Below are 25,152 nucleotides of genomic sequence, written 5' to 3'. Positions count from 1 at the left end.
TGAAGCTGGGGAGAGACCTGGAACAGACTGTCCCTCACGGCTCTCTGAAGGAGCCAAGCAGTACTGCCCAACACCACACGTAGATAGGTACGTAACCATAACTAGAGATGACTTGTGCAGAGGAGGCTTCTGAGCGTAACTGAAGTACCCACACAGATCCACCCAGCAGGCTCAGCTTCAGGGTAAAGAAACCTTTTTCTGCACTCACCTTCCGAGAGCCCCTGCCCTGAAGCCTTCTTTTACCATCCCTGAACATCACACTGCAGATCGCAGGTCAACTGTTACGGAGCCACCTGTTGCCCTCACCAGTGCTCCAAATCCATATGTTGAAGTCCCATATTTGGATCAGGTCTGTACAGATGTGACTAGTGGAGCTGTTAGCATGGGGCCCTAATCCAACATGACTGGCATCCTTTGAAGAAGATGGCTCACGCACGTGGTGAGCAGGCACAGAGAGATGGCCGTGTGAGGACAAAGCAATGAGGAAGCAGCTGGCTGCCGGCCTAGGCGGCCTCAGGAGAACCCAACCTCCTAGCACCTTGGGCTTGGAGTTCCAGCCTCCAGAACTGTGAGAAAATAATTCCTGTTGTTTAAGCCGCCCAGTCAGTACCTTTTTGTTATGGCTGCCTGAGGAAACTAGCCTGTCACCCCTAATACTCTTCTTCCCCTCCTTGCTTGGGCACACTGGACTTTCAGCTGGGTGCATGACTGCTTACACTGAAGACTGCATTTCCAGGTTCCCTTGTGGCTAGGTTCAGTCATGTGATTAGGCTCTAGCCAACAGGATACAAGAGGAAGTGTCAAGTGGGCCTTCAAGCACGTGGCCTTAATGAAAGAGGTCATGCCCTTCATGCTCCCTTCGGTCCTTCTTACTGCCTGGAAGCTGGACCTGAGCTTAAGAAGCCAGTTTCGTTCAAAAGGCAGAAGCCTTGTGCCAAGGAAGCAGGGCAGGAAACAGAATGAGCTACTCTACCACTTCTTCAGGGACTATTTCTGGGCTTTCTATATGAGAGAGAAATGACTTTTTAATCTGGAGAGTTTCTGTCATCCATAGGAGTTTGTTACTCATTTTCACCTCCTCCTTTTCTGTCCTCTGTCCTCTCTTCCAAGGATAAAGCTGTCATCAATGACAAAAGTCTCAAGCAGAGAGGATTAAGACAGTAAAGGCCAAAAGGAAATGTTAATTATATGTGGAACTCCTGCAGGATTAACCAATCAGACAGTCGGTAGACAGGAAAATCGTCACCCACTGCTGTTCCATCCTGTGTCCAACCCCTGGCCCCCTCCAAGTGGTTAAATTATCTTCTTACAGGTGGCACACCTGCTCAAAATCTCCACTGCTCACACAATGAAGTCCAAACTTATGAGCTTGGTACTCAAAGTCCTTCACAATCAGGCTGCAATCTACCTCTCCAAGTTTTTGTTTTTTCACTATAATCATTCACTAAAATCAAAGAGGACTATTTATTGTTTGACCCAAACGCCAACACCTTCCAACCTCCTACATTTCTCCTTCCAGTCTCCCTCCTAGTGTTGTACAGAGGGCCTTGTGTCTGAAGACAACTGAATCTAATGCCCAGCCCAGTACTTCCAAGTTACGTGAACTCTGGAAGTCTTTGTCTATAAAATAAGAAAAATAATACACTGTCTCACACAGGTGTTCGGAAGCCAGACAAAGATATTGCATGAGAATGGGTCTTCTACTATACTTACTCTTATAGGGCATGACTGTCCTGAACCTGGCATAAGGGTGCATTACCCTCTGTCTCTCGTGGCTCAGCAACTATTAGCCCCTTGATCTCAGCTGCTAACTTTCATTGACCAGTCTCATTACTAAGTGATTTTCAGGTACTACCTCTAGTCTTAAGAGATCCATATTATGCCTACTATAGATGAGTAAACAGGGCCAGATTTGAACTCACAGTGCAAGCTTCTAATCTTACACAAAACTCCTCAAGGGCAGAGGCTATGTCTGTTTTTATGTTATAGTTACGCTATTTTGTCTGTGGCAAGTCTACCCAAGTGTCCTCTCTGGAACTCTAATGGATCACCCTTTAAAGCTCCATTAAGGAAGTACAAAGAACCGGGCCAGGGATCTACATGAGGCTCACTCTGGGTGCCCACCACACAGTGAACTGAGAAAGAAGCCAAGAGGTTCTGGTATGAAGCTGCCCCCAGAAAAATCAGCTCCCCAGACAAACAGATACCAGCAGCCTTCGTCAGCCGGGCCAGAGGAAAGGGAAACCGAATGGGAAAGCAAAGCTCAGGAGCTCCTGTGTTGGACTGGCTGGGACCCCAGAGATGTTCTGACAACTCCCTAATCCTTACGTGGCTCTAGCTCTTCATCTTCCTCCAAGCCCCATACTCATTATCTCAGATGCTCTTCATAAAGGAATGCCTTGAAATAGAAACGTGTTAATATCTAGACTTACAGTGAGGAAACTAAAGCACAGGCCTGTCTGCAAAAATGATGCTGTCAGAACTAGAACCCAGACCCCTTACTCTCAGGCCACTGTTCTTTCTGCTGGGTGACTCCAGTCCCGTCTCCTCATAACCCAAAGCCATAAAGCCTTGCTTTTTCATTCCATCTACCTGGAGTCTGCAGAGGAGGGCTGGAGAGTACCTTTCTTGCCTCTGCCACTCAACGGCAGAGATAAAAAGATCCTCTGATATACAGACGCCTACCAAGTGCTCACTGGCCCTCTTAAAGGTCATATGTCCTCTGACCCCCACCCCAAATAGAATTGTCATAGGTAGGTGTGAACAACATCAGATATTCCATCAGAAGAAGCCTCTGGGCCTAGAGCCTAACAGAGTTTCTAGTCTCTGAGCACACAGGTGGGGTTTCCTCTGCTAGGGAGGGTGAGACCCTACTCCATCCTGCAGGCCCCTCCCAGCCTGTGATGTCATGTCCTGAACTGGGCTCCCATGCAGAGACTAAAGTCTAAAAGCAAGCACTGCTCATTTAACGAGGATCTGTGCAACTGGCGTTCTAAGCACTTTATGTGGGTTAACTCATCCAGTCCTTCGACAACCCTGGGCAGCAGGTGCTGTTATCGCTCCCATTACACAGACAAGGAAACTGAAGCCCGGAGAGAGTACATAAGTTGTCTAGCTCAGAAGGCTGGGAAACACTGGAAGCTGGAATCCAAGAGCAGGAAGCAGAGTCCTTTCTCTTCACCCTGCAGCACAGTGCCCACCCTGCAGGAGCGCACTGCAGCCCTTCAGCCAGAGGGTGGGACTCTTCCACCACCCTCAGGCTCCCCAGTTAACTGCCCTGGTTCCCCTGGACCGCCAGTACCCGTCCCTTGTATACCACCCAGGCACCTTCGCTCTTCTGTCCACCAGTCTCCCTCCATACTGGCTTCAGCACATATCTCATGTCCCTCCTCTGAACAGAAGCCCTCTATGGCTCCCCACTGCCTAAATGGAAACAGTCTCAACTTCTTAGCACAGCATTCAGAGCCTTCCAAAATACGGCTGCAACTTAACTTTGAGCACCCCTCCCTTCAATGCACCCTCCCCTCAAGGCGAAAGGAGCTACCATGTTTTTTCTCTGGATATGCTCTTGTTTTCTTGGATATTCCCTTCATGTCCAGCTTTCATCTCCTAGATTGCATTGGTCCCTCCACCTATAAGGGTCTGCTCCATTTATCAGTTCCCATCTTCCCCTGAGAAGGGATTCAGCCTGATAACCGGAGCAAGAAGGGCCAGAGTTATAAAGTTGAAAAGTTAGTGAGTCTAGTTCAGTGTAGGTGGAGAAATTGAGCCCCCTTCAGGGCATGGATTAGTATTTGTTCTTTGGCTGGGGACCATTCACCTTTAAATACTCCACAGGCACCTGGAGCCTAGTAAATGAATGACTAACTGGTGAGCCCTCCAGGACAGTGCTTCTCCAGCAGCGGCCCTGGGATCCCCAGCATCTAATCACTCTCAGCCTTGGGTCCTCCAACATCTGACCTGTTCAATTCTCATCTCTGAGGGCGGTATCTGGTGTCTGCCTGTGTAGCAAGCCACAGAGAGGCTTTTATATTCACACTTATCTGAAAACCACATTGAATCTATGGGGATTGCACCACGGGTGCCATTTAGTAGAAAGAGTCCTAGTACCTGAAGCTTCCCTTCCCCCAGTCACCACTTCCGCCCCTGAGCTTGAGGCAGAGGCCTCTGGGAGCTTAGATGGCTGAAGCTGATGAGGCGGCTTCTCGGATGTCCCCGTATAATCTTGTGTGAGACTTTCTCCCCCAGAGAGTCGCTGGGGCTGAGTGGAGGGTCTTGCCCTCCAGCCCTACACCCCAAGGATGCTCTGCCAAACAAGGGGGTCATCTGACCCAGGAGGAACAGGCAGGGGAAGCAGGCGGATGGGTGTCGCTTAGGGCAAGGGTGGCGGGAGGGATGTGGGGTCAGGCAAGGCCCGACCAAGAGAGAGAATGATGCTCGATGCTCCCTCTAAGAGGCCAAGTCTCCAGAAAGGGTGAGGGAATCCCTGCCGTGCTAGGAGCCTGACACAGAGGCAGGCAGCTCTGAGCTCTGCTGGAGCCCATCCAGAAATGCACAGGCACTTGGAGAAAGAAGGCAGCCCTGTGGCGGTGGGCAGGCAGGAGAGGGAGCGGGCTGGGTGTGGCCTGCTGGGTGAGGTGCCCACCTTCCTCTCCCCCTGCCTCCCTTTTCCTATCCCGCTGGCCCCACAGCAGCAGAGGGAGCGCTCCGAGCTTGAGCGGGCGCTCAGAGCCTACGTCCACACCGCTGGCTCCCCTGCACCTTCCTGGGCGGCTCTCTGGCCACCTGCCCTTCTCCTGCCGAGAGCCCGAGGCCCGATCTTACCCACTCCGTGTCGCTCCTTGTCAGTTTTGCGCCAGGGGGCCATGGCTCGGCCAGGACCTGCAGGCACCTCCAGTCGTCCTCTGGGGAAGCAACCAGGGGTGGCTGGGTGCGCTGCTGGGCCCCACTTCCTTCCTCTTTTCAAACTCCCTCTCGGCCCGCCCTCCCCTCCTTAGGGCGCCAGCTCCTCCTCCCCCCTCTCTTTGGGCAGGGGCACAGTAGAAGCTTAGTGGCTAGAAGTCCAGAAGTCCTCCACAAAGCTTAGGGGCCAACCCCCACTTGCCTCCTCCCCAGGCAATCTGGCAGTAGCCGAGCAGGTCCCTGGGGTCACTCAGGCCATCACAAGTGCAGGAAGTTCCCCGGTAACAGCCTAGTGATTAAACCCAGCTTCCTCCCACCTTCCCAGGTGGCTCTAGTGGTAAAGAACCTGAGTGCAATTGTGTGGTAGTCTGAGCATTCTTCAGCATTGCCTTTCTTTGGGATTGGAATGAAAACAGACCTTTCCCAGTCCTGTGGCCACTGCTGAGTTTTCCAAATTTGCTGGCATATTGAATGCAGCACTTTCACAGCATCATCTTCTAGGATTTGAAATAGCTCAACTGGAATTCCATCACCTCCACTAGCTTTGCTTGTAGTGATGCTTCTTAAGGCCCACTTGACTTCGCATTCCAGCATGTCTGGCTCTAGGTGAGTGATCACACTATTGTCGTTTTCTGGGTCGTGAAGATCTTTTTTGTATAGTTCTTCTGTGTATTCTTGCCACCTCTTCTTAATATCTTCTGTTAGGTCCATACCATTTCTGTCCTTTATTGAGCCCATCTTTGCATGAAATGTTCCTTTGGTATCACTAATTTTCTTGAAGAGATCTCTAGCCTTCCCCATTCTTTTGTTTTCCTTTATTTCTTTGCATTGATCACTGAGGAAGGCTTTCTCATCTCTCCTTGCTATTCTTTGGAACTCTGCATTCAAATGGGCATATCTTCCCTCTTCTCCTTTGCCTTTCACTTCTCTTCTTTTCATAGTTATTTGTAAGGCTTCCTCAGACAACCATTTTGCCTTTTTGCATTTCTTTTCCTTGGGGATGGTCTTGATCCCTGCCTCCTGTACAAGGTCATGAACCTCCACTCATAGTTCTTCAGGCACTCTGTCTATCAGATCTAATCCCTTGAATCTATGTGTCACTTCCTTTATCCTTTTGGTGCCACGACCCATTAGGAAATATGATAAAAGCTCAGGAAACTCTCCTCTGAAAATATACAAGCACAGAACTTATCAACAATGCCAGGAGGTCCAGGGTGTTCTAACAGCCAGCAACAGTGGGCCCTGGGAAGTGAGTTCTAGACTTAGACTAATGGAGACATTTCTCAGAAATACTCTGGGAATAGATTCTATCAAGAAGCAAAAATCTCCCTTTGATCCGCAGTGATAAGACTAAGTTAAAGTCTTCCTGAATTTCCTTTCTTTATTCGTAACTCTCACTACCCCTTTCTGCCTTGCACTAGAGAGTCAATAAGACAGATGAGGCCATATCACAGCTGACAGACAGCTACGGCAAAGTATTAATTTCATTTTATCTAAAGTTATTTCCTTTTCAGTTTTCTAGCAGTACAAATTGGGTAGTATTTTTTATAGAGAGCAGTGAGTCAGTCAGGATTCCACCAGGGAAATAGAATCAGCAGGATGTATATGTGTGTGGATTGAATGATTGATTGCAAGGAATTGGCTTGTGTGACTGTGGAGCTGGCTAGGTAAGCCTGAAATTCAGAGGACCTACCTCCAAGAAGTGCCAGCTGAAAACTCTCAGGTAGGAGCTACAGCTGCTATCCAGGGAGAATTTCTTCTTCATTCAAAGAAAGCGTAGTCAAGGACTTTGAACTGATCCATTCCCGCCTACTCAGATTGTTGAGGATAATCTCCTTCACTTAAAATCAACTGGTTGTAGATGTTAATTACATCCACAAAATACTTCCACAACAACACCTGGATTGATGTTTGCTTGAATGATTAGAGTCTATAGTTTCATCAAGTTGATTCATAAAACTAGCCATCAGGGTAGTATTACAAATTGGACTCAACATCAGAAATTGGCAAACTTTTGCTGCAAAAGATCAGATAGTAAATATTGCAGTCATTTCAGGCCAAGATGAAAAATCAAGGATATTATGTAGGTACATCCCCAACAAGAGAGAAAACAGCTTCCACAATTTAAAAATGCAAAATCTGACATTAGTAATTGAGTCCATTCTTTCGTGACACAGGTCTAGTAATGAGAAAAATAAATTTGCGGGTTAGATCACATTTTACTCCATTAGAGTTCAAAGTTAGTATTCTCTCTGATCAAAATTGACTGCAACTCTTCATCTGCGAATGGTGATCTATAATGATATTTTACAGTTCACCATTGAAAATGCTTCCCACAGGTGGTATGTAGTAAAGAATTAATTTTGCCCCAAATGTGCTCTGATATTTGTCCTCAGCTACTGGGAAGTAATCTCAGAATGTCATGGTTTGCCAGGGGAACTGGGGTTACATGGGGCAATTTAAAAATACGACTTAGGGTCTAGGTTGACCATTTCAGGAAGACCAACAATGTGATATGTAAGTGGGGCTTTGGGCCACATGGTGTCAGTTGCCCTGCAGACTGAGATCAACCACAGGGGCAATCATGGGGAAAAGTCTTACCTACATGGTAGAGCCCCAAGAAAATCTTTGGACACCAAGGTTTGGATGAGCTTTGCTCATTGGCAATATTCTACACACTGTCACACGTTGATGCAGTGAAAGTAAAGCATCCTGACTCCATGTGGAAGGGCAACAAAAATGTCTGATACTTCCCTGGACTCTGCTCTATGTACATCTCCCCTTGGCTGAATTAACTCTCCATCCTTTACCAACAACAAACGGTAACTGAGCATTAACAATTTCAGGGAGTTCTGCAAGTCCTGTTAGTGAATTATTGACCCTGAAGGTAGTTTTGGGAACTCTTCCAAACTTGCAATTGGTGTCAGAAGTGAGGATGGTCTTGTATGAATTGTATGCTCTTTAAATTTTATAGCTGGCTGACTCTTGAAGTTGGCTAAAACTCTCAAAGGAAAGTACTGCCAAACACTGATATCAATCCCTGTACATAATCTTTTATTAAGCATTTTCACTGCTCAGAAGGCATTTATAAAATTCTATTAAATATTCTCTTGATGTCTGCCTTTTAGCACACCATTTATTATATTGCTAAATATGGATTGCTGAATGGAAACCCTTCAATTGCACAGTTAAATGAACTTGAAATTTAAAAATCACTTTTACACTTGTATTAAGGTCTCAAAACATTGCTAGAACTGTAGTTTGAGACTGGAAAATATGTTCATTAAAATTTTTGAAGGAATGGTGATGTCACTTTGTTTTAATTTTTGACATCACAGCAAGTTTTATATACTGCTTCACGTTCTTGTGATTTAAATATTAATTGTCATCAAAATGATTTTATCACAAGGTTCTGCATATAACCATTGTTTTGCTCTGTCATTTTGGTTGAATCCATTGAGAAACATTATGAAGTCTGCAGCAAAAGCTAATTTTCCAAGTCATCCAATGTTCAGTAATAGTGGTTGAGGGCTGCTCTTAAGAAAAATTTCAATCGCCATCCTGAGCTCAAAAACTCACAGATGACTTATTACTGTTAAGACATCAAACTGCTATGTAGGTGATAGGACAAGTAAGAATGTTTACCTTCTATTTTTGACAAAAGTTCACAAAACAGACAAAAAAAAAAAAAAACTCCAGAAGAGAGAATGATCACGTTTGTCACAACTTTTTCAATAATGCACAACAGATTCAAATATTTTCCACAAAGTACCTTCTGATGAATATTATAATCAATTAGTAAAGGTTTTAAACACTTCATGTTTTCATAAGCTTTGTAAATTTGTCCAAAAAGCCTTTTCCTATTCATTAACAGCTGTAAACACATCTTAGCAGATTCTATTTCAGGCGGCATTTAGTGTTTCCTCATTTTTCTTGAAAATATTTTTGACCATAATTTTTCCACACAGATTATTCATAGAAGCTTTCTCTTCATTCATTTCAACCTCACCATGAGGACTTGACAAATAAACAACTGTGCAATATTGGTCAACTTATCAAGAGCCAAGGAAAACTGTTAGAGATCATTTGCCATGGTTTGAAATTGATTATTAATGTTGCTCCCAAAGTTATCAACTCTTCAAACAGCTGTCACCAAAAGGCTAATAGCCTTAAACCATTTTATTTTCTCTAGACACATTTCATCTGTTACCACAACCAAAACTAATTTAATCAACTCACCATCAATAAATGTCTTTCCTTTTGTGGTTAATAAATGAGTCACCAGGACACAGTCTGATTTCCATTCTTCACTTTTAATGGAGAAATTGTGCTATTATGAGATATTCTGGTTTAAATTTTCTAATTTTTCTGGCTACTCCTTTTTTGCCGCTGGGAATGTTGTGATGAGGGCTTACTCTGTTATGCCATATTCTTTTAGTACAGTTGTAGCGTCACTATACAGCAAAGACAATGCTTTCCTGTCCAATTCTTTAACAAAATAATCCACACTCCACTGTGACTTTAAAGCATGACATTTGAATCCCACTGTTCTCTTCTTTTTTTGGTTCAGTTTGGTTGGTTTTGACATGATGGTTACTGTGCTGGGAAATAAAATACAACAGAGTTTCTGTAAAGTGATATGCTTGGCACTTGAAACAGTGGCATGATAACCACATCCCTGAGGTCTGCAGGTTGCTGAACAGCACTGCAAAGCAATGAGAGCACCATCCATAGACAATCTTTATTGCAAGCCCACAACTCTGCCATTGTAGTGTGAAAGCCTCTATATATGTATGTAAATGAATAAGCATGGCTGTATTCCAATAAAACTTTATTCATTTTTGGACAACAGAATTTGCATTTCATAGAATTTTCACATGTCATGAAATATTTTTCTTCTTTTGAATTCTTTTCAATCTTTTAAAAATGTAAAACTATTCTTAGTTCATAGTTCATACAGAAATAGGTGGTGAATCAAATTTGGTCAATGAACCAAATTTTTTGTCTGCCATCCCTTGGAAGAATCTAAACGATGCTTGTTTTTTCATCTTAGATTTCTGATATACATGCAGAAAAGTTCACAACAACAGTGTGATAAGGTACTTGATGGGGGAACAAAGGTAGGTGGTGATTCCAGAAAGTAAATAAGGTTGAGATTTGAGGAATATTAAAAATTTCTCCTCCATTTAGTTTGTGACATGGCAATCTGGATTTTTAAAATAATGTTAAAATAACAAATTATTCAACATATTAAAAGAGTTGAAAATTTGCTTGTAGTTGAAGGAGATCACTGGAAAGACTGACGTTGAAGCTGAAACTTCAATACTTTGGCCACCTGATGCGAAGAGCTGACTCATTTGAAAAGACCCTGATCCTGGGAAAGACTGAGGGCAGGAGGAGAAGGGGATGACAGAGGATGAGATGGTTGGATGGCATCACCTACTTGATGGACATGGGTTTGGGTAGACTCTGGGAGTTGGTGATGGACAGGGAGGCCTGGCATGCTGTGGTTCATGGAGTTGCAAAGAGTCAGATGCGACTGAACTGAACTGAACTGAACTGAAGGAGATGAAATTTAGAAGGTTATTCTGAATGAAGGTTAATTAACTTCTTAATGGGATGGTTTCCAATAGAGAAATCTTAAAGCTTCATACTGACTAGGATATGGCTTTTATATTTATCTGAAACATAGGGTTTTTATTATAATGATTTTATGGCACTGTTGGCATCAAGGACTCGATGGACGTGAGTCTGAGTGAACTCCGGGAGATGGTGATGGACAGGGAGGCCTGGCGTGCTGCGATTCATGGGGTCGCAAAGAGTCGGACATGACTGAGCGACTGAACTGAACTATGGCACTGTGGAAGATTTTTAGCAAGAGAGATTGATGATCAGATATAAAGATCTAACCAAAACCACTTAAAGAATTTACAATTATCTTGGTCACACAATTGTATTAAATAGCATCTGCTACATACCTGTACATTAGGTGGTGCACTATTGATGACTATAGTGTTGCACAGACTCTGAGAGATGATTATGGAAAGAAGGACGTCTCCTGGCAAGACCCAACCCGAGGGTCAGGCTCATGTGTCCAGCTGCCTCCAGGACCTCCCTCTGCCACTCGACATTAACGTCTTCAGTTCTGAAGCTAAACTCATCACCATAGCCACACCACAGACCTATCGCCCCTCTGATTGTTTCTGTTAATAATTTATGTAACAAATGACATGAGTAAACTCTGTGCTAAAACTGAAATGCTAGAATTCCTACTCTGTCACTTACATAGCTGCTTAGTTTGGAGAGGTTACTTAACCTTTCTCAGCCTGAGTTTCCTGAAGAAAAAAGTCTCTAACATTTATTGAACACTTTCTGAATGCCAAGCCTTGATTTAATACTTTACATGCATTATCTCATTTAACCCTCCAAGTAGCCCTATGAAGGGCATGCATTCTAAATTACTTCAATGTGTCTGACTCTTTGTAACCCTATGGACTGTAGCCCAACAGGCTCCTCTGTCCATGGGATTCTCCAGGCAAGAATACCAGAGTGGGTAGCCATGCCCTCCTCCAGGGGATCTTCCCGACCCAGGGATCAAACTCGCATCTCTTCCATCTCCTGCACTGGCAGGCAGGTTCTTTACCAATAGCACCACCTGGGTAGCTGAGGTAGGTACCATTATGATCCCCATCTTTGCTAAGAAGTAAATAGATCTCCCGGTGGCTCAGACAGTAAAGTGTCTGTCTACAATGCAGGAGACCTGGGTTCGATCCCTAGGTTGGGAAGATCCTTTGGAGAAGGAAATGGCAATCCACTCCAGTACTACTGCCTGGAAAATCCCATGGACAGAGGATCCTGGTAGGCTACAGTGCATGGGGTCACAAAGAGTTGGACATGACTGAGCAACTTCACATTCATTCATTCAAACAGAGACCAGGAGGCTGAGAGCCTTTATCTACAGCTGTCAACCATTATAACTGACTACAAATGGTATCATCACCCTCTACTTCACCCTCTCTTTCCCTGCAGATGATTGTCTCAAAATGATTATCTCTTGGATATGCCCCTTCCTCTATGCCACTACCTTGCCAAGGTCGTCCTCATTTGAAGCTTGCGTGTGAGTTCTCTGCCTCCGGTTTTGCCTCCTTCCAATCTCTCCATCATGTTACTTCTAGGATGCTTTAGAGCCCCAACGATTGTGTCCACCTCAAACTCACAAAATAAGCTAGAAAATATAAACAAATCAGGTTTTAGGTAACTTGGGAGATTTTACTACCTTTGTGAAATCAAGATATTGCATATTAAAGTGCCAAGCAAAGCCTCAAGTGCAGACCAAAGAAATCCATCCAGACTCAGACCCATGTTTAGGAAGATCACAGAAACCTCTTTCCCTAAGACACAGCAGAAGGAGAAGACGGTGTTGTCCAGCTTTCTCATCATCGATTCAGGACTGAGATTTTGTTACAGGTCACTAGTATGGCTGCGTGTGTGCGCGCTCAGTCTCCTCAGTCGTGTCGACTCATTTTGACCCCATGGACTCTAGCGTGTCAGGTTCCTCTGTCCATGGGACTTCTCCAGGCAAGAATACTGGAATGGGTTGCCATGTAGTCCTCCAGGAGAGCTTCCTGACCCAGGGATCAAACCTATATCTTCTGCATCTCCTGCATTTCAGGTGGATTCTTTATCACCGAGTCACTGGGTATGGCTGTAATGATTATTAAATATTGAAATATGAGTTGCTCAGGGCTTCTCCAGTGGCCCAGTGGTAAAGAATCAGCCTGCAATGCAGGAGCCACAGGAGACACGGGGTCAGTCCCTCGGTTGGGAAGAGACCCTGGAGGAGGGCATGGCAACCCACTCCAGTATTCTTACCTGGAGAATTCCACGGACACAGGAGCCTGGTGGGCTATGGCCCATAGGGTTACAAAGAGTACGACAGGACTGAAGTGACTTGACAAGCAAAAAGTCACTGCCTCCAGTGCCTGAAGTGCCCTCCTCCCATCCCTGCCTTGAAAAGTTTTCACTGGGCACCACTGGGGTCACTATGATGGTGCCTTCCAGCTTGTCCTCTATAGTTTAAGAGGATGGGCCCCCCTTCCCTGGGTGCCTCCCTGACTCTAAGCCAAAGGGAGGAGGAGAAGTGGATGACAGAGGATGAGATGGTTGGATGGCATCACCTACTCAACGGGCATCAGTTTCAACAAGCTCCAGGAGGTGATGATGGACAGGGAAGCCTGGTGTGCTGCAGTCCACGGGATCACAGAGTTGGACATAACTGACCAACTGAACTGACTTGAGAGAGATGTCTGGAGGTGGAACTGGCAAGTCAGCAGGTGTCAGAGTCTCCCGGTCCACCCTCCACTGGCGCCCCGCTTTGGGAACTGCAGCCTCCACAGTATAACATTTTATATCATGTATCTCTTCTTGTTTTACTCATAGAGTCATGGCAAATAGCTTCTATGAGTATGTTATAAGCAATTCAAATAGTTTGGAGCTAAAACATGTACTTACATTTTAGTAACAGGAGGAAACTTTAGGTCCTTATCAAGGCCAGAAAGGCTCCAGGGAAGAAGACATGAGTGTGCAGAAGTAATCAGCTACACTAAAGGGAGCAGCAACAAAGACCACCTGTAAATAAGGAGGTGTTTAAATAATCCTGCCTTAAGGTAACAGTCAAATCTCTAGAAGTGAAGACAGCAATGGGAGCTGGAGATGAGGAAGAATCAAAAGGTGGTCTGCTTAAAAGAATTCACTCTCCTCCATTAAATATGAATACCCTCAACCCTTACTGCTAATTAACATTACCTGGGGCTGCCAGGGGGATCTGTCTAAGATGATCTGACTGAGAGGTCAAGGCACTAGTTAACATCCTTCAGTGCATCCTCCACACCCTTTAGGATACCAGTTAACTCCTAAGAGCATTGCACAAAGCCTTTTGGTCAGACTCTAGCTCTCTATGACACCTTCACTTCCTGCCTCCTGCACTGCCGGTTCTTGCAGCCTTGCTTCCCTGTACCACACACACACACACACGCACACGCACACTCACACGCACACACACGCACACACACACACACTACCACATGCACGGTATGACAGAGAGGCTGTCTTGCCACATGGTGCTGTCTGAAGTCTCCCGAAAGTGCCACAAGTTCTCACATTTAGATGTGCTCTCAGTGTTCAGCAGCACCACCCCTTCTTCCTTTCTAGACTATACTGCTCCAGAGAGGCAAGGGAAGCCATCCTTGGTATCCTCCAACTTCTCATCCAGACAGACAGCCTTCTTGGGTACCCGCAGCAGCCTGTTCTCATGACCTGCTATCCAGATTCTTTAACTGCCTGTTCTGTCCCGAAACTGTCAGAATTCACACTGTGTGCACAGCGATATCAACCCTGTTCCTTGTTTGTATCTGATTAGCACTGACTGATTCCTTGTCTACATTCAACAGAGGTCCAGCCCCAGAAGTCCAAAGGTCAAATCTGGATGATGACTGATTTGTTTAACAAGCACATTTTATTCTCACAGTGATTTTTTTTTTTTAATTGCCAACAATGAACAACTGAGAAACTCCACCTAAACTTTTGGTTTTTCTCAAAATAAATATGAAGATCTGGCAATTAGGGTCTGTGTTTCCACAGACAGAAATGCCCTGGAGGTGATTTTAGTGGCTGTTCTTGAGTCAGAGCATACACTCTAGTTTGCCACAGCCCCCAGCATGCCCTCTCTTCCCCAAATACTGAGGCCAAGTCTTAACTGCCATTTATCATTAGATTTATACCACTACTTTTCTTAAGGTAGGCCTTCCCTGATAGCTCAGTTGGTAAAGAATCTGCCTGCAAGGTTCGATTCCTGGACTGCGAAGACCCCCTGGAAAAGGGAAAGGCTAACCACTCCAGTAATCTGGCCTGGAGCATTCTATGGCCTGTATATATAGTCCATGGGATCAAAAAGAGTTAGGTGACTGGGAGACTTTCACTTTTATTAAGATAAAGACCAAAAAAGAAAAATCCAAAACAAAACAAAAAAACATACTAGAACTCATGTGCCATCAAAAGTGAGAATACAAAGGAGACCAAGAGGGTATACGTTTTAAGAAACATGAAAGAGGGTCTATATGTATTCAATATGTACATCTGAAGAATGGTCCTAGATGTAGATCTGTGTCAAAAGAGTTCTTCCTAGGCTGCCATTAAAAAACAAACAAACACACACAGTTTACTTTGTTTAAGATGCCTGCCTATTTCCTAGAGGCATTTGAGTTGTGACCTTTGATAAGTGTGTTGGAAATAGAGGTGGTTAACATTTTTCTGGTCAATGAGGAGACTTTGTATTGGGTGACAGAAAACCAACCCAGTCAGGTTGTTCTTAGAGAAAGCAAATTGCTAGAGCCAAAGGAGCCCTTGAATAATCTCAGTCTTGGACAAATCAAGATCACAACAAGTATATGCTTAACAGGAGACAACAGATTCTTCATAAGCACTTGTGTTATGGTTTTTCCAGTAGTCATGTATGGATGTGAGAGTTGGACTATAAAGAAGGCTGAGCACTGAAGAATTGATATTTTTGAACTGTGGGGTTAGAGAAGACACTTGAGAGTCCCTTGGACTGCAGAGAGATCAAACCAGTCAAATCCTAAAGTCCTGAATATTCATCGGAAGGACTGATGCTGAAGCTGAAACTCCAATACTTTGGCCACCGATGTGAAACACTGACTCATTGGAAAAGACCTTGATGCTGGGAAAGATTGAAGTGGGAGGAGAGGGGGATGACAGAGGGTGAGATGGTTGGATGGCATCACTGACTCGATGGACACGAGTTTGAGCAAGCTCCAAGAGTTGGTGATGAACAGGGAACCCTGGTGTGCTGCAGTCCATGGGGTTGCAAAGAATCAGACATGACTGAGAAACTGAATTGAACTGTGGCACCAAGCCTCAGACAATTCAGTCGTGTCTCCTCCCTAAGAAGTCCTGTCCACATCTGCATACCATGCTGGGCCCGAGAGGCTGAGTGTTTACTCCACAAACATTTATTGAGATCTCTTCATGTGAAAAGCAATGTGATAAGCAGAAAGGTATGCTTGGTCAGTGACACAGACCAGATTCTTTCTCTCATGAATTCTATAGCCTATGAAGGATGGAAGAAAATCAGCAAGTACACAATAAGGTTTAATAAGGAAAATAAAACAGAAATAATATAAAGAGCGTCTTGGGGGAGTAGAAAAGGTGAGGGTGAGGGAAAGGCTCACTGGAGAAGTTATATTTGAGAAAGGACACTTGGAAAAAGATTGTTTCAGGGAGAAATGAACACAAATATAAAAGTTCTGAAGGGAGAACAAGCTTTAAGCATTTGAGAAATTAAGAACGAACCAGTGTTATGGTACTATAGTGACTGTGTGGTAGGAGATGAGCTTGGAAATTAGGAGGGAATTGGATCATGTAGTACCTTGAAGATCACGGTAAGGAATTTGAATTTTACTCTAAATGGACAGGCCAGTAAGAAAGAGACAAGCAGGCCTGGCACTCACAGATTGTGGTGGTCTGTTCAGTTCAGTTCAGTTCAGTTCAGTCGTTCAGTTGTGTCTAACTCTTTGCGACCCCATAAATTGTAGCATGCCAGGCCTCCCTGTCCATCACCAACTCCCGGAGTTCACCCAAACTCATGTCCATTGAGTTGGAGATGCCATCCAGCCATCTCATCCTCTGTCGTCCCCTTCTCCTCCTGCCCCCAATCCCTCCCAGCATCAGGGTCTTTTCCAATGAGTCAGCTCTTCGCATGAGGTGGCCAAAGTATTGGAGTTTCAGCTTTAGCATCAGTCCTTCCAAAGACCACCCAGGACTGATCTCCTTTAGAATGGACTGGTTGGATCTCCTTGCAGTCCAAAGGACTCTCAAGAGTCTTCTCCAACACCACAGTTCAAAAGCATCAATTCTTTGGCGCTCAGCTTTCTTCACAGTCCAACTTTCACATCCATACATGACCACTGGAAAAACCATAGCCTTGACTAGACTTGACTTGGCAAAGTAATGTCTCTGCTTTTGAATATGCTATCTAGGTTGGTCATAACTTCCCTTCCAAGGAGTAAGAAATGTCTTTTAATGTCATGGCTGCAGTCACCATCTGCAGTGATTTTGGAGCCCCCCAAAATAGTCTGACACTGTTTCCACTGTTTCCCCATCTATTTGCACACCAATAATTCCTCAGAACATTGACATCAGACAAGGCTAATTTGTGGCCATGATGGATTAAGACAGAAACAGGATGCAATCACGATGAAACACAGGAAAATACGGACATTGTAAAATCGCAAACATGATCAACCCTCTCCTTGTCATGGCTAATGCGTCTGCTGCTTTTTTCTTTTAATCAGTTTCAACTTTAGCTTCATTTTATTCTTCTACCCATTAGATGAGATTTATTAATATATCTAATCATAGGATTAAATTGCTTCCTTAAATACTACTTTATTATCAACATAAGCCCAAATCCTATAACAAAGTCCTTTCTGACAGACTCCCCATGGTCACAGGCAATAAACTCAATTTGTTCTATTTTATGTATGTTGCTGGTGGTCTTTTGATGAAAGGCACTAACAAATGTCAGTGGAGGATTTTAGGTCTGAGGTGACATAATATTTTTTCAAGAAAACTATTCTCATTGGAAAATAAACTCTATTGGTCAAGAATAGAAGCAACAAGACCAATTCAAGGCTGTTTCAGCATCCAAGGAAAAATGATGGTACATTGGGTCAAAGTGGTAGGGCAAAGCAGTCAAATTCGATATATTCCACAGGTGGTGTCAGTAGGACTTGCTTATGAAGTGGATGGGTCCATAGAGGAACATAAGTAGACAGTCAAAGACAGAGATCCAAAGTAAAATTAGCCAAAACAAGATAGAAACCTATCTTTGCAGATCCATGAATTTAGCAGGGATGCAAGCTCCATCCTTCCTGCCTTCCCACCATCCCCCAGGTTTGCAAACATTAAGTGCATGACCCAAAATGACTTACCACCACCTCCCCATGCCAGCCTGCAGGAAGGGAGATGGGGAAGAAGAGGACATATCTGGGAAGTAGCACTCATCAGTTCTGCTCACGTTCCTTTGACCAATATCTGGTTCCAAGGCCACACCTCATTGCAAGGAAACTTGGGAAATTTCTAGCCTTTATTCTGCATGGTCATATGTCCAACTAAGGTTTCCCTGGTGGCTCAGAGGTAAAGAGTTCACCTGCCAATGCAGGAGACACAAGTTCAATCCCTGGGTTGGGGAGACCCCCTGGAGAAGGAAATGGCCACCAACTCCAGTATTCTTGCCTGGGAAATTTTGGACAGAAGAGCCTAGCAGGCTACAGTCCATGGGGTCTCAAAAGAGTCAGACATGACTTAGCAACTAAACAACAACTAAACATGTCCAACTGAACGGTCTCTTACTGTGGAAAGTAGGAAAACAATTGTTGAGACAGTGAAGTGGAAAGACAAAACCTGGTTAAAGTTAGTTAAGGAGAAAATATAAGATAAGAAAACAGAATGGGAAGTATAGGCAAATCTTTTAAAGAGTTTTACTGGGAAGAAGAACAGATAAATGACGTTGTAGCTAGAGGAGACCACAGAACGAAGTTAAAAGAGGTGTGGTGACCATTTCCTTCCAAATCTCCCATTGTGAAGAACACAGTTGACCACAGGCCCAGGTTCTGTGTGCTGAAAATCTTTCTTCACAATCATTAGAACATACTCTTCCATGGGCTGCTTACAACCAGCGACCAGGAGTGGAGGGAGAACAAGACAGGCATGTCCCTGCATGACATAAGTCTCCTCTGACCAGTGGCTTTAGCCTAAGGACTCCCCCCTGGGTGGGTATCGCCAACACTGTCTTAGAGTTGCAGTTCAATCCAAGACATTTCACTGTCTCTCTTTCCTTCTTTCTCTCTCACCTTCACAGGAGTCATATCTGCTTCATGATCTGATAGCTCTTCTGATTTTCTTCCCATCTTCTCTCACAGGAGCTCTGTGAGGAAAGCTCCATTACAGTTTTTGCATATCTAGTTCTGTCTTGGAATTAGCTTCTTGGAAGACTGAAGGGATGCAAGAAGAGATGTTGGAGCTTGTTTGTAGCCTTATGGAAATGAACCCGGCATAAGGAGTCAATGTGCTCACGTTTAAGGGAGAGGAGGTCATCACAGGTAGACGAGATGGAACGGAAAGCATGTTTTTAGATGGGCATGCACAGAATCAACTTTATAAATACGGGGAAGGCAGAAGACATGAGCGCAGGTTCAGATTAAGGGGCAAATGCAAAAGAAGGAAGCAAAGGTAGTCTCTTTCCCTTTGCTTCAGCATACCATGGGAGGGAGTACTGTGCGGGGGTGGCAGGTGGATTCTGTAGTCAGCCTGGCTGGATTCAAAGGCAAACTGCTGTCAGCACTAGCTATGTGATTGTTTCTGTTTCCTCATCTTGAAAATGGAGCAACTTTGCAGCAACTACTTCAGAGAGTTGAGAGAACTACACGAATTAATACTTGACAGCTCATGTAGAGCATTACTATTTAGCACATAAGCATGAAACAAACGTTAATTATTATTTTCTTAATAAAATGTAATGGTCATCAGCTGAGATAATTAAAGACATTAAAGGAAAAAGAAGTGAAAGTCATCTTGAAGAATTGCAAACAAGCCCTCACAGGTTGTAATATTAAAGCGACAAAGTCAAGATTGAGTGGTTTTCTTTTGCCACGTTCAGCCATTAGGGCACAGACTTAAATTAGACCAAAGATTCACCATTCTGGCTACAGTTAGAATCACCTGGGGAGTTTTTAAAATTTAACTCAAGGACTTCCATTTTAAAACTTAACTCAGGTCCAGTGGCTAAGACACCACACTCCCAGTGCAAGGGGTCTAGGCTCAGTCCCTAGTCAGGGAACTAGATCCCACAGGCCGCAACTAAGAGTCCATATGCCACAAGTAAGGATCCTGCATGCTAATGAAGATCAAAGATCCCGCATGCTGCAACAAAGACCCAGCAAAACCAAATAAATAAATAAGAATTTAATTCAGGTCCTCTCCCCTCCACCCATCCCATTCGGATTAATCTGGTCTGGGGTGGGAGTCTAGCAGACTTTTAAAGATACCCAGGTGACGCTAATGTGCAGCCAGAGCAGAGAAGTAATCGAATAAGGGATGAGCTTAACGGAATGAAACTGACTGGGGTTTAACTGAAGTTTATAATTTTTCCAGGTGAATTCAGAGGAGAGATCAAGAGAGTGATTAATTATGAATAACAGAATCTACGTTAGTTATGGGAAAAGTTAAATACTTTCATGATGGAAAGTGAACTCTGCAAAACTGGCAGAGTCTAGGGCTTAGAGTTTCCACTGGAGTCGAAGTGTTGGTACGGAAGGGACTGTGCAGCTGAAATAGTTCATGATTATACATCTTTATCCCAAATGCCAAACACACTTACTGCCCTCACGTGTTCTACTATATAAACAACACCAAAATTTAATTCAAGTACACCATGAGAATTATTCTCTTTTTGATGACTCTTTTTCAAAGTCCAGTCCAAGAACTTATTATTTGAATCTAATTGACCTAAAGTGCTTTTGTTCTAAAAGGATCACCGTGTTGGAAGCTCAATTATAGTGAACAAAAATCTACTCTAATTTAAGTAGGAAGTCATGCATTACAGAGTATTAAGCACATGACAGAACTGATGAGGGGGTTGAAGCAACAGATACTGGATTTCCAGGAATGCCTACTTACCAAAGCTACACTGTGAAACTAGGCTTAGCAATTTTTGTAACTGTCAAGGTAGATATCCTCCGTCTGTGGTAAATCAGTGAGATAAAGAGCAAAGACCAATGAGTAAGAGAGGTAACTAACGCAGACCAATGTAATCCTAAATCATTTGCACGCTGCTTAAGTGAGATGGAAAAGTGCTAATGTGTTCAAAACTATGTTTCACTGTATAAGATGTCACAAAGTCAAGAAACATGCAATTTTATTTCCAAGAGTTATTAGTCAATAGAATGTTTAAAAACAACACTGTCTTCCTAAATAAATAAATATGACAATAAAAGAGTTATTGGTTACTCTGTCAAATAATATGCTCAATATATCTTAGTTATCCTGATAGCTTTTCAAGTGGGGTATCTTTAAATTTAAAACAATGGGTCTAATTGTTAATGTAAAAAAATATACAATAAATACTATTTTCCTTGTTATTATACTTCTTTTTCCAGGTTAGCACTTAGATCCGTTGCTTTAAATTTTAGAATATTTTACCTGAAATTTTATGGAACATTTTTAAATGTAACTAATATACTGTTTATACCTAAGTTTTTCCTACGTTACCCAACTTCATGGACCGTTTTCACAGTAAAAACAGTTCAGGCCAACTCTCTTCTCTTTACTTTTAATACCCAGAATCAATGTGAAGGTATTTTAAAATGAGGGGGAGGGAAGGTTTCACAACCAGAATCTAGAGGAAATGTGAGTAACAGATTCAGTTCAGTTCAGTTCAGTCGCTCAGTCGTGTCTGACTCTTTGTGACCCCATGAATCAATTATTCATGTTAAAAATTTCATTGTAACCAGCTAGAAAAAAAACAAAGAAATGCTGTTTCAAAGAATTATCTCTTCAAATAACACAAATCACTTTTTTTAGGTTATAAATTTCACCATACTTATTCTCTTTTGAATTATTCTTTGCATGTGCTTCCTTTTAATTTCTTTTTAACTTTTCTTTGATTTTTCTTCTTAATAAGATGTCTCTCAAGGCTCACAGGAAGTACTATTATTAAAAAGAATACTAGAGGTGGGGTCAAAATTTCTGGATTTAAGACTGAGTTTTAAAGGAAAATTACCTTGCCTTATATTTACATCTGCAATATACTTAGAACTGACATTGTGTAAGGTAGGTAGAGATAGGGACCAAGATTTTTTTTTTCTCTGTATGTTATGCAAATTGACTCAGCTTCAGTTTTCAAAAAGTCTACCCTTCTCCTTTGTATCTGTGGTCAATTTTTGGCCACAAACCAAATGAGCAAACATATCTGGCTCTGTTTATGGACTCATTCTCTTCCTTTGATATATGTCTCTATGTTTGCATTCCTATCACACTGAATTGATTATCATCTTATAACAGGTCTCCGTACCTGATAGTATAAGTCAAAAAATAGCTTGCAAGGAATTTTACTGAAACTGTGTTGAATATTTAGATCAATGTGGAGAGAAGTCTTTATTATGGGATCCCACTATTTATTCAGATCTTTAGCTTTTCTCCATGATGCTTTGTCATTTTCAGTGTAGAGGCTTTTTACATCTTTTCATTGACTTTAGCTCTAGGCATATGATAAAATTTATGCTATTGTTCAGTTCAGTTCAGTCGCTCAGTCATGTCTGACTCTTTGCGACCCCATGAACTGCAGCACGCCAGGCCTCCCCGTCTATTACCAACTCCTGGAGTTCACTCAAACTCATGTCCATCGAGCCAGTGATGTCATCCAGCCATCTCATCCCCTGTTGTCCTCTTCTCCTCCTGCCGCCAATCCCTCCCAGCATCAGAGTCTTTCCAATGAGTCCACTCTTCGCATGAGATGGCCAAAGTACTGGAGTTTCAGCTTCAGCATCCAAAGATGCTTTAGTTTTAGCTTTAGTCCTTCCAATGAGCACCCAGGACTGATCTCCTTTAGAATGGACTGGTTGGATCTCCTTGCTGTCCAAGGGACTTTCAAGAGTCTTCTAGTGCAATTTGAGCTTCTTCATTTCTATTTGTTTTTATCTGGTATAACTGGCTTTTTAAAAAATTGATCCAGTTTTCAATCTTAGTAGTCTATCTACAAAGCATTTTAGTTTTTTTTTTTTTGCACATACTGTCATAACATCTTCAAATAATGACGTTTTAAAACCTCTAATTTTAACATAATTTCAGACTCACAAAAAAGTTTCAAGAATATTTTTTAAAAGTACATTCTTTACCCAGATTTTCCAAATGTTAACATTTAACAACATTTTCTTAATTATTTCCCTTTTGATGTATATACATGTTCTTCTGAACCTTTTGAGTATAAGGTGCAAAACATGATGCCTTTTTTCCTTAAATATGTCACCATGAATTTCTTAAAAACCAAAGGCAGCACAATGATCAAATTCAAGGAAATAACATTGACAAAAATGTTAATAAATGTCATACCATCAGCTAATCAAATGCCACTTATCACATTAATGTTTTCTATTGCAAATGAATATTCCATATGGCAAGCTGTATTCATTTGTAATATGTATCCATAGTCTCTTTTAATCAGGTTCAGTTCCTCCACCTTTACTTGCCCTTCATGATCTTGGCATTTTGAAGAGTATGGGCCAGTTTTTGAAGAGACTGTCCCTCAATCAGGCCTTTAGGATATTTCCTCATGATTAGAAGCAAGTTATGCAATTCATGGCAAGAATACCATGATTGTGATGTATGCTTTCCTTACTACTTTACATCAAGAGGCACATGCTCTCAATTTGTCTTGTTACTGCACCGGCAAAACCCAGTGGGGTCCCCGGGAAAAGGAAGACGGGATCTAGGTGATAAGATAGTCTAACCTCTTCTTTGGGGTTAGTCTAGTTTCACTTGCCTGTGGGGGGCTGTGTGCAACAGAGGTCTTGCACCCAGCCCATCAGATTAGAGTGCCTAGTGCGCAAGCTGCCATCCCTGACACCTGGATTTGGTGAGCTGGGTGTAGCGGCACTGTGCAAGCAAGACACTTCAAGCCAAGGTGGCAAAGCAGGCAGCGTGCAGAGGCGCCGCGCCTAACACTGCAGTCTGAGCTGCCCCGAGCAACACAACTGCACCTGCCTAGGCGGACTCTGGCCGCTGACAAGAACCCTAGGATGCAGCCCCACCAACGGCCTTTCAGGGAGAACATGTACTCTGCAGTGGTTCCCAACCCTTTTGACACTAGGGACAGGTTTCATGGAAGAAACAGATTGCGGGGGGGGGGGGGGGGGCGGGTTTCAGGATGGTTCAAGCGCATTACATTTGTTGTGCACTTCATTTCTAATCTAACGTGAGGCACCAGTCCATGGTCTGGGAGTTGGGGACCCCTGCTCTGGAGTGCAAGTTCAAACCTCTCATTCTCTGATTAAAGACTTCCTTTGCTTCTGAACCAAACTTGGTCTCATTCTATTGGCTCCAAAGACACTGGGCAGGAGACCCCTTGTTGGGGACTGACTTGGGAGTGTCAATGACAAATTTGGGCACCCCAGAAGTGACAGAACATGGCCTTTTCCCCTGCACCCATCCCATAGTCTCTGGGCTCAACTTGTTCCAGCTAGAAGGTGGCAGAGACTTTGGGAGGTTCAGGTGGGGATGACTGCCTCTGATCTCTGAGTTCCCTCTTGAGGGGAGGAGCAGCCAAATCCAGAGCACTCTGCCTGGCAATCAATACCCAGGTGTGGTGTACACACAGTGCAGCCCCCAGAGTCATCTGGATTGTGCCCCTTGAAATGATCACAGTGCCACATGGCTGAGCATCAGAGACTGAAACTCACACCTGCCTGCCCACTGTTCCAGCTGGCTTTTCCAAGGTACCAGAAACCAGCTGACAGTGAGGGCAAAGGGGGAGCCACAGCAGTCTTGCACGCTGACTCAGCAGCAGTGCTATCCTCTTGACCTCTGTACAGGCAGGAGAAGCCACACCAGGGCCGTTCTCCTCACCAAACTCCAGGGGTCACAGCAGTGGCATTCTCCACTGTCACTTTGAGTTTGATAAAAGAAAGGGGACACTGATCCTTCGAGGACTCAAGCCAATGGCACAGGGCCAGTGGGCTTACAAGGAGGACACAAGCTCTTGGGTAAGCTCTCACACTCAACAAGGGGCCAGGCAACCCAATGCTTAGACAGTGCCAAGGTGAGGGGCTGTGTTACCATAAGAACTTTGAGACCAGATCCAAACTTAAAGTTTATAGTCAGACCATTACCCATGAGAAGAAGCCACAGTGCTCCAAAAGAGCCAAAGGCCTATGAATCACAGAGGTTACTATACTCATGGGGGAGGCTAGTGACCCTGGCTGGGGAGACTATATACATATGAATATACATATATATATATATTCTGCTGCTAAGCTGCTAAGTCACTTCAGTCGTGTCTGACTCTGTGTGACCCCATAGACAGCAGCCCACCAGGCTCCGCCGTCCCTGCGGTTCTCCAGGCAAGAACACTGGAGTGGGTTGCCATTTCCTTCTCCAGTGCATGAAAGTGAAAAGTGAAAG

At 43.7% G+C, this 25,152-nt stretch overlaps 1 protein-coding gene across 1 annotated transcript in view; it reads right to left on the bottom strand.

Moving 5' to 3' along the window:
• Window positions 1-5,122, bottom strand: part of DOCK2 (dedicator of cytokinesis 2) — a 474,846-nt gene extending 469,724 nt beyond the window's left edge. Inside the window, exon 1 of the mRNA XM_069556001.1 lies at window positions 4,825-5,122. Within this exon, the coding sequence (XP_069412102.1) occupies window positions 4,825-4,867 (43 nt within the window). The 5' untranslated portion in view covers window positions 4,868-5,122. The remainder of the gene's footprint in view (window positions 1-4,824) is intronic.
• Between the last annotated feature and the right edge of the window lie 20,030 nt (window positions 5,123-25,152).

The sequence above is a fragment of the Ovis canadensis genome, chromosome 16 (assembly GCF_042477335.2).
Source record: "Ovis canadensis isolate MfBH-ARS-UI-01 breed Bighorn chromosome 16, ARS-UI_OviCan_v2, whole genome shotgun sequence".
Lineage (NCBI taxonomy): Eukaryota > Metazoa > Chordata > Mammalia > Artiodactyla > Bovidae > Ovis > Ovis canadensis.
Note: the sequence above shows the minus strand (reverse complement) of the source record. Positions and strands in the feature narration are given on the sequence as shown.